Below are 13,429 nucleotides of genomic sequence, written 5' to 3'. Positions count from 1 at the left end.
CTTTCTTTACTGACAAAAGGATAATTTTCTCCCTGTACCACTCTTTGACTTCACTGTTTTCATACCAAAACACACAGTTTTAGTCTGTTGGCTCAAATCTCAAATGAAAGCAGCTTATTTCCTCACTAACGCCTTTTAATTTCTCCTTCCATCTGCTACTATTTCACTATCCAAGTGCCTGTAGCACAGCAGTGTTGGGATAGAGGTAACACACCTCACACTCTGGACTCTCAGGCTCTGCTGAGCTCTGCTCAGGACCAAGGGGATCAGGAAGACGGTGCTGGAGAAAATCAGTGCTCTCCAACCTCAATTCTGCCTTCTCCAAGCAATTTTAAGTGGATACCTATGGCAGCCCTGGATATCAGAGGGGCATCACCTCACTCCCTATTCCAGTGATCCAGGTGAGGAAAAATGATCTCTTGTATCTTAGAATGAGGAGTAAATTGCTGTTGCTGGAGATTAATTTCACCCTTTCAGCCTCCAGGCTTTCTTCTCCATGCTTCAAGCAAAGCTCAGCCAAGCCAAGGGCTCCAGTTCTCTGGGTCAAGCAAGGCCACAGCAAGGGGTACAAGATAAACTGTGGCTCTGGGGCTGAGTAGCAGGGAAAACTGTCAAAAAGGGAAAAATTGTTTTTAAAGCAGATTTGAGACAGAAAAGTGGTGAAGAGGGGAGTCAGAAGATAGGGCTGTCACAGAATTGTGGGATAGGAAGGAAGGAGCAGGTGAGCAGAGGGGGCACAGCAGCAGAGGTCACTTGCTTGGTAGTGACCAAGTTTTTCTCTGAACATAAAAGCTGAAGAAAAAGTGATGTCCTGGAGAGCCTTTCCTGAGCATCCTTCTCTCAGTGAAAGCTGGCTGTTGGCAGGAACTGCCCAGGTTGTGCACCACGGACAGGTCTTGCTAAAGCCTCACAAGGGATGGAACATCTGCATGTTTGAATACACAACTTCGCATCTGCAAGTCAGGATCTGTGCCTGTCAGGAAAAAGCTGTTCCCAGTCAGGCTTTTTGTAAAGTGGAGCATGGGAACATCTCAATCCTGACTATGCACAAGTAAGGCACACGTTCTGAAGATGATACATTAATCTGAATAATATCCAGAGAGTCCTTATCCTGTATAAACAGAGTGCACAGTATTACAAGCTGCTGCACAGTTTAACAGCTTATGATAGCATCTACTGTAATGCAGAGAACTAGTGATTACTTAATTAGAGGCTGTCTAAAGGTTTGTGGTAAGTGCATACATGTGTAATTTTAATTTTTCTAGTTCTTCTGAACTGTTTATCTTTCAACCCCTAAAATTCTCTTAACCTTTTGTAAATGTTTTAAAGAAAAAAGATAAGCATTTTGCATTTACATAAACAGGATTTCAAGTATTGTATATACATCTATTAGTTAAGATTCCTAGGGGAAAAAAACCACATTATTCTTTATTTTCAGGTGAACCTGGCCCCAAGAGGTTAAATAAATCACACAAGGTCACTTGAGGGAGGTATTGGCAGAGTCAGAAGTGAGGTTACGGCTCCAACTCTCCCAGCTCTCATGATGAACTTAAATCATATCTTTTATTCAAGAATTTGCATGGCTAACAAGCCAGTTACACTTTAAATTGCGTTTTCTCTTGTCCCATTGACTCCCCTAAGACATGGAAGCAGTAAAACATTGTCAGAGGGGCAGCGTGCAGTGAATGCATTAGTGAAAGCTGCAGCCAGAGATAAAACAGATTCATAGGAGGTAAATCCAGTCCGTGCAAAGGGAAGCCACAGTGGAGGAACGAGGTGTTTCAGAATGAGAAGAGATGAGGAGACAAAGAGGTTGGAGAGTGTCAGAAGGGAGAGTGGGGTGGAAAGGACAGGTGACAAAGGAGTGCCCACGGTGCCAAACCCCTCAGAAATGCCAGCGAGGGGCCTCCACATGAGCTAAATAGAGAAGCCAATGCACTGGCTGAGTGTGTCATCAGCCAGCTGAGAGCAAAGCCCAACAGTGAATACTCAGAGATGAGTTAGGACAGGATTTACCTCACCAGAGTTCAGTGATCTGGAAATTGCCCTCTGTGAAGAAGCTCTTTGTTGCTATTTCTCCTCAGTCACTGCAGGGAGCAGACATGTCCAGCTGCATTTATACACCTCGGCTTTGGATGAGAAAAGGTAGGAAAGACAAATCCTTGGGCTCTGTCCGCTGGATTTAAACATGACTTTTAAATCAGGCTTCCCCAAGGAAAAATATCCAGCTTGAGGAGCTGGCAGTGCTCATCAGTGATGGAGTCACAGGAGCAACACAAAAGTGGAGTTCTGAAAGGAAAATTCAGCTAAAGTTTTTTTTTTTTTTTTGCAGCAAATGAAACTGTGGAATAGATCAGATTACTGATCCACTTTGCAACTGTTTTTATGAGGAAAATAAAAGTCTTCTCTGATTTAGACTAATTAAACCCAAAACCTTCATCTCATTTTATTAAAAAAACCCAAAAGGCAAAAAACCCTCACCCTTCTGTTTACTACACATTTCTCATTCTATTGCTCTGTTCCATTTCTTTTTTTTATATCTTTCTTAAAGTTTGGTGCTTGAAGCTGGAGGTATTATTCAAGCTGGGGCTTTAGCTAAAAATCAGAGTAACAACCATTAATATGCTTCCTGTTTCTTAGACAGTAATGTCAATTCCCATGAGAAAACAGGTATTTTGAATTAGTGAATTCACATGGAGGGCAGCCCAGCTGCATCACGAGGCCTTTACACTCCAAATCAGGCTCCTGAAATCATGGCACTGGCTAAAAGCCCGTGACTTTCTAACAATTTCCCACTCTAAAAAAATTGCATTTTATTTTAGAGGTTTTAGAGAAACCTGTGTCCATAATCACAAGAGCAAGGATTATATTCACTGGAATAAACTGTTCTTGCTAACACAGCATCAGCAGAAGTGTGAGCAAGGTCATAAAAATCATCAGCAGAATATGCAGTTTATTTCCTTGCTTCTCTTTTTAAAAAACCTCCTCTGCTGATTCAGTCTTAAGGTCCTATGCTGGGCCCACAAGTTTCCTTCCTGGAACTCTTAACTCTCAAGGGCTTTGCAAGACTGAAGCAACCTCATAATATCACAGAAAAGTCTCTCATTGGTAATAAATGCAGCTGTTAGAACAACATACAGCATTATCCCAGAGGCTCTTGTTGCAGTAGAGCCCAGTATGGTCTCCTGCATAAAGAACACCCTATTTCTGAAAAATAATCTTCACACTGCATCTCAATTAGTTTGAAAAGCAATGTGTTGTTAATGTATTTTTATTTACAGGGCCATAAGCATTATGGGCTTATGGAAATAACACGAGTGAGCTTTTTTGATGATCATGTCCCAAGCCATTCCAACAGTGATGGGCTCTCTTTGGGGGCTTTTCTGCTTATTTTATTCCCTTTCTGGTAGAAGCAGATGATCTGAAAAGCCACATGAATGTACTCCTAGTACACATAATCCCTTTAGTTCCCTGCATGACTGTAATTGAACACATTGGCAGACTTTGTTTTTATTTAAATATTTTCATAGAAGGGAAAGTCATTCCAGGCTGATCACTTCATGAGGCCAAAAATTTCATTAGGAGCCATTTTAACAATTACAATAAATAAAAAAAATCATTATTTGTCAGTACAGTTGTGCCGTAAACATCATAATTTATATTAATTCTTATTCCATAATGAAATTTGTCTTTGTTTATGATAATCACCACAACAAATTTATTGAGTGAGAAAGAAAACACATATGGCTTTGTAATCCACAGTTAGGTTGTTCTATTTGAAATTTAATTCAGAAGGATAGAAAGGTTTCTTAGGACTGGAGGGATTATAGGCACTGTAATATCTAATAAGATTATAAGATGGAGGTGGTGGCTCACTGTAATAGAAACCCACTAAAACACAGGATGGGCACAGCTTTCTAGATTATCAAGTTCAGTCCCCAGCTACTGCAGACAACTACATCACATGGTCCACTGAATACATTTTGTGAACTTCATGAAAAACTAGGTATGGTTTCATCCCTATCATTTTTATACCCTCACTATGCTGGTGGATAAACACCTAATTGATAGTCTAAATTATTCATGGCCAATTTATACCCACTTGCTCATACACACAGATGGCCTTCCCTGAATATTCCCCTTACCTGATGTATTTACAGAAAGTAATCAAACCACATCTCACTCTTCAGCTGCTGGGCTGAACAAGCCCCTTATGCACACTGTCCTTTCATAAAAGGCTCTCCAGTCTCCTCTTAGCAGCCCTTTGCTGCACTCATTTCATTAAGAATTCAGCTTTCTTTAACACAATCAAAAGAATGTGTTTTATTCCAAACAAAATCTTATTAGGGTCTTATTCAGGGATGTTCATACTTCCCTTGCTTTGCTAGAAATGTGTCTCCTACTGCATTTTAGAGTTTCAGTTGCCTTTTCCATGCCCATGCAGCCCTGAAACATGAAAATTTTCAGTGTAATTTCCTGCAGAATTTTGTCAGCTGCTACCTCCCTTACTACTTCTGTGGCTTCGTTCTTCAAGGATGTTCAGCTCTTGCTGTGTGATATTCTGAACTTTCTCTACACTGATGATACCTCTTAAGTAGGTGACTTCAATGTATTTTTATGATCAGCCACCTCTGTTTTCCAAAGAGGTCACTGATGAAAATAATAACAATGTCTTAAGACTTATGGTTTAGGAGCTTTGAATAATTCCCTTTCAATACAGTTCAGCTTTTCATCTTCCAACACCATGTATGCCTTGCAGTTCCTCTATAAATCTCAGACTTCTCCATGCAGGAGATATAAATCTATACATGGCTCCTCATTGGCTACTTTATTCAAGTCCTGACAGCCAGATTTCCCTTTGTCTAGCTAATTAATTACTCTATTAAAGAAACCTATTGAATTAGTTTGATATTTTCTAGTCTTGGTAAATACCTGTTCTGTTTTATTCTGCTTTCCAGTGACTGTCATGACTTTTACAATTCTCTCCTCCCACGTTCTTTCCAAAAGCCTGACATAAAATATTGCTGTACACAAAACAAAATATATTTGCTTTTTCAGTGAAAAATACATGTTTTATTTGTCTTCGGTATAGATTAGTTATTTACATCAATATAAAATTTTGACTAGCAGGTAGTGTTGAGCAGCAGTTATAGGTTGGTTGACTCTATATTCCCAGCAGAAATGTATCTGCATCTTTTTTTATTCTAAATAGTGTTAGTATCCCTATTTAAAAGGGTTGGAATACAAATTTGGTAGGCTGGTCCAACTGAGATGCAGCCCCACATGTAACAGTGTTTTCAACAACACATGCATCAGCTGTTTTCCTGAACAGCTTTATAGTTAACTGATACATGTTGCAGAAAACCAGAGGGCAACATGTGCAGTGACTTTTATGGTGTTTAACAGCCATTGGGTGTGGCAGAAATGCAGGTTTTGAAGAAACAGAGAAAAGTTGGGGAGGATTTGGCTGAGAGGTACTGGGTGATTGTTTCAGATAGAGATAAATTGCAGAGAGTGTTGTCTTCTTTGTGCTTAATTTTAATTATGTTGCGGGCAGTACACAAATTGAAAGAAGAGCTAGTAAGAAACAAAATCAAGACTTGAATTTCAAGTCCACTGCTGACCCACAGACTTTGTGTGTCCTTGGGCAAAATGCTTTTATGTTTTTTTTTCTTCGTCTCACTGCCTCATCTGTAAAACAGAGATAACACTACTTCTTTTTTCCCAACCTGACTATTTACATAATAAAAGCCTTTCCATGCATGACAGACTCTTATATATTTGTACAGCATCTAGAATAATGAGGACCTGGATCTTGGGACTACAACACAAACAATACACAACAATTAAGATTATACATCCATCCAAAATATACCTAATGGACCTCATACTACAGTACCTTGCCAGAGAGACATGACTTTATTCCACGGTGAATTCTGTTTCTTTGATTTCTGCAGTCCCTCCTCTTGTGCTGCTCTTTTGCCTAAGGAAAGCTTTGGCAGAGAGTTAAGTTTAAGGCAAGCAGTGACAGTGCTCTTCTGGTGTACTGCAGGTGGAAGGCACGATGGACCTCAGAGTCTGAAGAGAACTGCATGGAACCAGGCAGCATTGTGCAGCACCTCTGCATTTCTGCAGCAGCTCTCCTGTGGCCCCAGTTACCTCCCACTGGATCAGGGAAGTTCTGCCTTAAAGAATGCTCATCCCTCTGTGAAAAGGGAAAAGAAAGAGCCTCTCATCCATATTGCCCCTACAGAGGACTGTGCACCCACTGCAGGTGAGACCAACACAGAGCTGTCTTCTTGGTAAGCAAACTCTACATCCTTGGAGAGGTCTCAGTACATTTGGAGATGCAGTAGGAAATGTTGGATGTGCTCATCCTGTTTTGTGCTTGTGGCGTGATATACAGTAATAAGGATCCCCTCGCCATCAACCTGGAGGCCACAGGATTGGAGATGTGTTACTGTACTGCACATTCTCCTAGGAAATGTTCTCTGAAGAGTTTATGCTCAGCTTGGAGAAAAACAGCTTCCCACGCCAGAACTTTTGGGAAGTGGGAAGCTTTTTCCCCCTGCCTGTATGCCCAGAAGGTTATGCCAGAATATGTTGGAGGTCAGGCTGGGTTCACAGTTTCTCTGTGATTTCTCTGTGTGCTGAGAGAAAATAAAACAGAGGGTGCTTGGCTGCCCTGAGCTGGTATGTCCAGGCCCTGAGGCTGGGCTGGCTCTGCAGCTACTTGGCATGGAGATGAGGAAAAACATGCATAAATTAGGAGCTTTTAAGGCCAGTTTCCTTCTTTGGTCCCAGAATAACTGGCTGAGGGCACTTGTATTGCAGCAGCAGACCAACCCCTTGGTGCTGACAGGTGACACTCTTTAGTGCTTCCCTTGTGCTGGCAGATGCATCACAGTAATTACGCTGTGCAGCACTGCCCTGGCTAGAAACCATGAACGTTAAAAATAACTAACTTCATCCCCCTCCTTTTCTTCATGAGATTTTTACAAAACAAAAAAGAACAGAAGTGATGGTAACTGCGTTATTAATAATACATAGTTGCTACTGGTTAGTTTGGTTTCCTGTCCTGCACAGGGAAGATGGCATTGTGCTGTGACTATTGTCTTAGGGCAACTCAGGCTGGATACCAGGTCCCTGTTACAAATGATGGGCACCAAATTAAACACCCACACATCCTGAAAGGACCAGCAACACGACATGAAGAATTATTCATTTTGCCAGCAGTAAAATGACAAAGCAGAGGAGTGACAAATGCTCTGGATAAACCCAGAGCTCCAATTTAATGCATGGGATAAGGACCTCTTTTTCCAAATAAAGACTCCCAACTCTTGCAGTTTCTTACTTCTCCATAATTTAGCTGTGCACATATTTGGCATTTAGAGTGTGACGGATTTACACATTTGCTATCAAATGAGCTGCAAGAGCTAATCAGCTCGGGCAGAATTGCACATATTAATGAAGAAGGCTCTTCTGCATGCCTGCGATGTAGACACCCACTTAACTGGGGCACCAGAGACTAATTTGAAAAGATTTTGTTCACGTAGCTCTTTTCCTATGATGAATGCTTGCAGGGAATCATGCTGGAGAGAGGGAGCAAGCAGTATCTGCAAAATCTGGCTAAATGGTTCTCATTACTGAGTGATGGAAGAGCAATAGCAAAGATAATTTATTAGTGGCTCAAAGCTAATGAGAATAATTAGCACTATTATGCTTTCTAAGCAAACACAGAATAACTGTTCCTTAAGGAGCCCTGTCTCCCTGGAGCAGTGCCGAGTGCTCTGGGCAGGAGGACATGACTTCCAGGGGCAGGAATCTTACCAGAACCAGGGCAGCTGTGTGGAAACACCCAGACATCCTATGGGCCTGCATTAGAGCAGTGATTTCCTAAATTTTGGGCTAACAGACCATCTTTTTTTTTATCTCAAAACCAACTGCACTGGGCTGCTGAACAGAGTTTACACTTCAGCTTAACTCCTCGGAAACCAGAGGTTGGAAACTGCTGCCTTGGATACTGAGATTTTTTGTAATATTGCATCACACAGTACCTTCCAAAACCTTGGAAAAGTCCAGCCAGTCGACAGTGCTTTGCAGGGAGTATTTCAGCAGCAATGGTCAGTCCCCAGGAATCCAGGCTGCCAGCAGAAAAACTGGCGTTTGGCTTCATTTCCTTTGTAGACACCCAGGTATCCTCCTTCCTCACTCTGTAAATAAAAGCAGGATGTGCAGAGAAAACGCAGCATCTTCTTATGACCAGTGAAAGAAACTGATGGGAAAAATTCTGGTTTCCAATCAGTTCCAGCAAAGAGCAGTAATGTACACAACCAGATCAGCCAAAGGGCTGCACTCCTGTGGTTCCCGTAGAGCCATGGAATGCTCAGGGATGCTGGGCTGCCAAAAGCAAAGGAAATGCCAGCGTTTGGCTACAGTGCTCAACACCTGCTGATAAAAGCTGATTTCCCCCCCGCACTTCTCAGTTTTCAGAATTTACTCCTGCAATCCCAGTGTTCCATTACAGACCCAATCACACTAAAGTAAGCTATTAAATTAAAACGAGGTGCACGTGGGCAGCAGTCCCCACTCCCCCGAGTGTCGTTTAGAGCAAATAGCTTGTTTCATAGTTTGTAAAACGCAGTTGGCAGGGGTTCAGTGTTATTCTAGGAAATCCATGTAGGAAAGATTTCTTTCTTGCAATATAACACTATCATGAATATGGAGAGTGATTCTGATTTTTATTTTTTAAAAGGCAAACAGACAAAACATCTGTAGGCTATGTCACCAGGTCTTGACTTTTCTTTTGGAAAGCAGCTTGCCTCTAAAATCAAAATCACCCATAAAGCAATTCCATCTGAAACAAGACTCTCTTGAAGCATTCTCTTAGAGCTTACTCATGATGGGAGTTTTATCTGCTGTTTTACTCCCAAATTAAATGGTGCAAGAACATAGACCTTACCTCTAATCTTTTTTCACCAGTAATATCCATCTATCTTTGCAGATGCTTATCAAAAAGATTTTAAGTTGGCAAGATTTGGGACTTAATTTGGTCTGAGTTGGAGTTTAGAAAAACTCCCAAGGCTTTTTCACGCAACTGCATTTAGGAGAGGCTTGGGGGTCAGCGTGACTGTCAGATCGAAAATGCAATTTTATGGGGGAGGAAAGAGGAAATGGAGATTAGTTAGGCTGCTTTTCTTGACTCAGATTGGAAAGCAAGTCTCTTCCAGCCTCTTGGAGGAGTTGCTCTGTTTTGAACAAGTAAGGACATAGTTACTGGGTCAGAGATAGATGGATTACAACAGAGCCAAATCATCCTCTGGGGTCGCAGGGGCTGGGATAGAAGCTTATGCTTATCTTGGGACTCCCAACTTGTGCTTGCTGTATCCCAGAGCATTCACTCTCCTGGGAACTTTTCCCTCCTTTTCCCTCCTTTTGGTGGGTGAAACAAATCCAGCATCTCAGGCCCTTTCATTAGATGGGAAAACCATTTCCTCTCCAGCTTCCAGTATGCACAAAATGCTTGGCCCTGCTGCCCTTCATCTTTTGGTCCAAGCACACAGCAGGACTAACACAGCCTGTGGGCTATTTATATCTTGTTTAAGCCAACACTGGGGAACAAAGTGATGCACAACCCTTGCTCAGCCTCTCTGCTGTGTACACGTTTTACCCTTCCTCGACAAGATTTAATCAGCTTAGGGTTAACTATGTAGCGGATGTCCAAGACCTTTGAATCACACCTTAAAAAGACTGAAAGACCAAACCCATAATTGCGAGAGCAGAATCTCTGATTCACTGCAAACCATTTGTTATCAGCAATTAAGTTTCTTGCTGATAAATGATTCATGACTTGAAAGCCCAGATTACTCACTTTTAACCACGGCAGAAATTCCTGTGTGATTATGAACGCCTGGGCTACGCATCTACTGTGACAGGCTGGGAAGTCTGAATGTGTGAAATGACCAGCCATTTAAATACAGAAAATAAGAGCTCTTACATGTATTTTTCATTCATAATTTGTAGAAAATAACAACACATTTCAATGTGACTGATGTGAATATAAACATAAACTGACTTCATTAGCAAATATAAACACCAACTTTTGCTTTACTGGAGGCAACAGAACTAAAACAGTGTGACTGATATCCAGACCTGGCCTACTAATTAAAAAGGCTTGAAAGCAAAGCTCTAAGCTCCTGGTACAGTCTAGTTCACAGTAACTAAGGCTTTTGTCAGCCATTTGATGTAATCATTTATGGTGTTCAAAACTGTATTTTTCAAAAACCATTCAGACCATAAACCAGATGAGTCATGACCCTGTAACAGAAGGTAAATTATTCTCAAATATTTTATATTTGTGCATTAACACATGCACGACACATTTTTCTTTAGCCAAGAAAAAATGAATGCCCAAGTCCAAGAACTAACTGACAAAAGACTGAAGGGAAAAATGAGAATTCCTAATTTTATTATGGTGTAACCAACTGTAAGGAATTACTGGTCTGAAGCACAGTGCGCAATTGTCTTATCCTAAACATTTACTAAAGCCTATAATTCCGAATGATCCTGACTAGTGAAGTCACCATTGGCAAGCTATCATTTTTTCTTTCTTATTTTTGAAGAAGTCTACATTTCTCACCAATTAGCACAAACATAGGCACAGCCTATGCAGAGAAATGCTCAACATTTTCTGGAGGCTGTATTTTGTTAGTGCCAGCTGCTTTGACTCTGAGATCAAGAGACAAGTTCTGGACTGATCATATTTGATAGTTTGCTAAAAGCAGAAGAATTCCTGTTGGATATCAAATGGCCTCAATGTGTATTGTTTCCTAAATGCAGGGTGGAGTGCCTGCTACTTACGTGAGGATAGCTTGAAATAAAGAATTATCGTGATCTTCTGCAAAAGTGCTATGCACAACAGAAGTAACTGTGCTAATTGAAAGGGAAAAAAGAGAGTAAGACTCTTCATAAATTAAGCTACTTTTACATGATGATATTATGTACTACCAGGCAGCTGATTTTTTTGGGTGAAGAGGCTCATCAGGTGCCTAATAAGAGAAGATACTTGGCACAGCCCCATGGCCATTCCAATTGTTGTGGTTAACAAGCTGGCTACCATACAAGGCCAATCAGGCTACTGGTATTCCACAATACTCACTAATGGCTTCAGCAGCTTAACGGTGCCAAACATAACAGTGCCATTAATTAGGCAAGAGAGAGAAGGAAAAAATACCCAGGAAGGAGGTAAGGTGCCACTCACCTCCTGAGCAGACCCTCAGCACAGCCTGCAGATCCAAACTAGAAGAAAATGAGACGGGCAGACTGAGGAGCAAGAGGAACGTTTCAGCCCCAGGTCACAGCTCCCTGCTGTGAGAAGCTGTTCTGTGCCCCCTGGAGTGCCAGGGCAGAGGGAGTTTGACCCCCACACCAGCACACACCTGCAGGGCTGCCCAGCACTCCCAAGGCTGGGATGTCCCAGCCACAGGCAGTGGGAACTTGTCCCATGTGTACCAGCTCTCCCTAAGCCACCACCAGCTGTGGTCATTTGCCCAGTGGGGAAGAAGCTTAACAAGGCTGATTAATGATAAAAATACTTGTCCTTTTTAAAGTTTATTTTTAGTTCAAAGTGAATCACAACTTCCTGCCCCTCACTCTCCCCTCCTGTGAAGACAGAAGTACCTCCAGATCAAATTTTTTTTGTTTAAGCATCAAAAGTGTAACATATTTCAACTGCTGCTGATACAGGTTTTACAGTGATGACTATCAGAGAGAGATTGTTTGTGCAATTCCTTAAGGAGCAAAAAGGAAAAATCCCTCCTACAAATGCAGATAAACTTTTGGAATGTAAACGGGTAATACACACAATTACTGCATTACCAGAAGTATTATGCATTTCTCAAAACAGTTGAACATAACACTTTACAACACATATTTGATATGACCCAATCATAACTTGAAGGGAAACTGTGTACCCTGTAATAGTAATCATGTTCCCCTATAAGATAGTCATTCCTGCCATAACTTACAGATACATTGACAGTATTGATGCCAAAGAAGGAGGGTTTAGTCTGATTGCACCATGCTCTGCTGATTTTTCATGCGTGGCTTAATTCACTCAATACGTTTTATAAAGGTATGTAAACAGTTCTGATTTAAAGACCAGAGAGGTTTGAATGGAATTAACAGATCTGGACTGGTCAATGTTAATGTCTTCATTAACTCGGATACCTTATTTATCCCTGAGCACCTTAAAATTGTTCCCCCCAAATCTCAGTCAAGAACACGTAAATATTTCACAAGAATGTAAAACTTCCATTGAATAAATCTGTGTCTTATAAATCCCATTTTTCTGAACTGATTTAAACAAAACGTAACAAAACAAACTGTGTCCCCTCCCCTTTGATTTTTACATGTACTGCAATACCGGAACAAAAATTTCACCCTAACAAACAACATCACCTACAGACACACTACAGACTACAAAAATATTGCATAGGAGTGTCAGTGGGCATAGTCTCCCAACATGAGAGAAAATGCTAAGTTTTCTTTAAAACATTATGGCAACATTCTAATTTATTTTCCTTTTAAAAATCAAGTGGTTTTACTTTATTTCAAAATTGTACAAAATGGCCATGGCTGTTTATAAAAAAAAGTCTCTGTCTTGAGAATATGTGAAGTCTCAGGTGCATCAACAAAAGACCTGGAACCATTCACAGTGCAGCGGAAAGCTTCTTTTGAGGCAGAAACTACAATTCATCCTTCTTCTTTCCTACTCTTTCATGATCTCTTTCTCTCAGGGTTCGCATGAAAGTGGTGAATCCAGACTCCTGGTTTTGAAGGAAGAAAAATATGGGTCATATATTTACCAACAAAGCAAAACAATGCATCAAGAACACTTTGAGCTTCTGTATCCCAGCAGAATATAAACTAAGGAGCAGTTGTTTGGTTTCTGTACCCCACGGCAGAATAGAAACTAGGGAACAGTCACTGCTTCTGCATTGCCTCATCGTTCCATGCTCTGGGGTCAGTGCTGCTCCACTGCAAGAGGAAAATATCCATCCACATCCCACATGTCAGACTTTGAAGAGATGGGACACAGAAAAAAAGTCCCTAAAACTCACAGGACAAGGTAAAATCTGTCACTAGAAGTGCCATTGATGCTTTTTTGTTGAGAACACTCAAAAAGACATTTTCAAGCTGCCTTTGTATGCTGTTTTTGTCATTTTAAAAGCAGTTACTGGATTGTTTGTTGACTATACACACATTTGCCACTCATCCTCTAATAGCTTCGATCACGATTTTCCTCCTTCTCCAAACATTCCAATGACAGAATTTTTTTCAAGTTACTATTAAAATTATTATCAAAAGTTTCAAACCTGGTTGTCTAGATGCCAACCTCTGTATTTCAACAACTTATGATTTAAGGCTG

At 41.0% G+C, this 13,429-nt stretch overlaps 1 protein-coding gene across 1 annotated transcript in view; it reads right to left on the bottom strand.

Moving 5' to 3' along the window:
• Positions 1-10,470: 10,470 nt before the first annotated feature.
• Positions 10,471-13,429, bottom strand: part of PDIA5 (protein disulfide isomerase family A member 5) — a gene marked incomplete at its 5' end in the record, with an annotated part of 98,510 nt that continues 95,551 nt past the window's right edge. The window contains one exon of the mRNA XM_083865673.1: positions 10,471-12,827. Coding sequence (XP_083721799.1) covers positions 12,747-12,827 — 81 coding nt within the window. The 3' untranslated portion in view covers positions 10,471-12,746. The remainder of the gene's footprint in view (positions 12,828-13,429) is intronic.

Source organism: Zosterops lateralis (assembly GCF_965231275.1).
Source record: "Zosterops lateralis genome assembly, chromosome: 7".
In the NCBI taxonomy this organism is placed as follows: domain Eukaryota; kingdom Metazoa; phylum Chordata; class Aves; order Passeriformes; family Zosteropidae; genus Zosterops; species Zosterops lateralis.
Note: the sequence above shows the minus strand (reverse complement) of the source record. Positions and strands in the feature narration are given on the sequence as shown.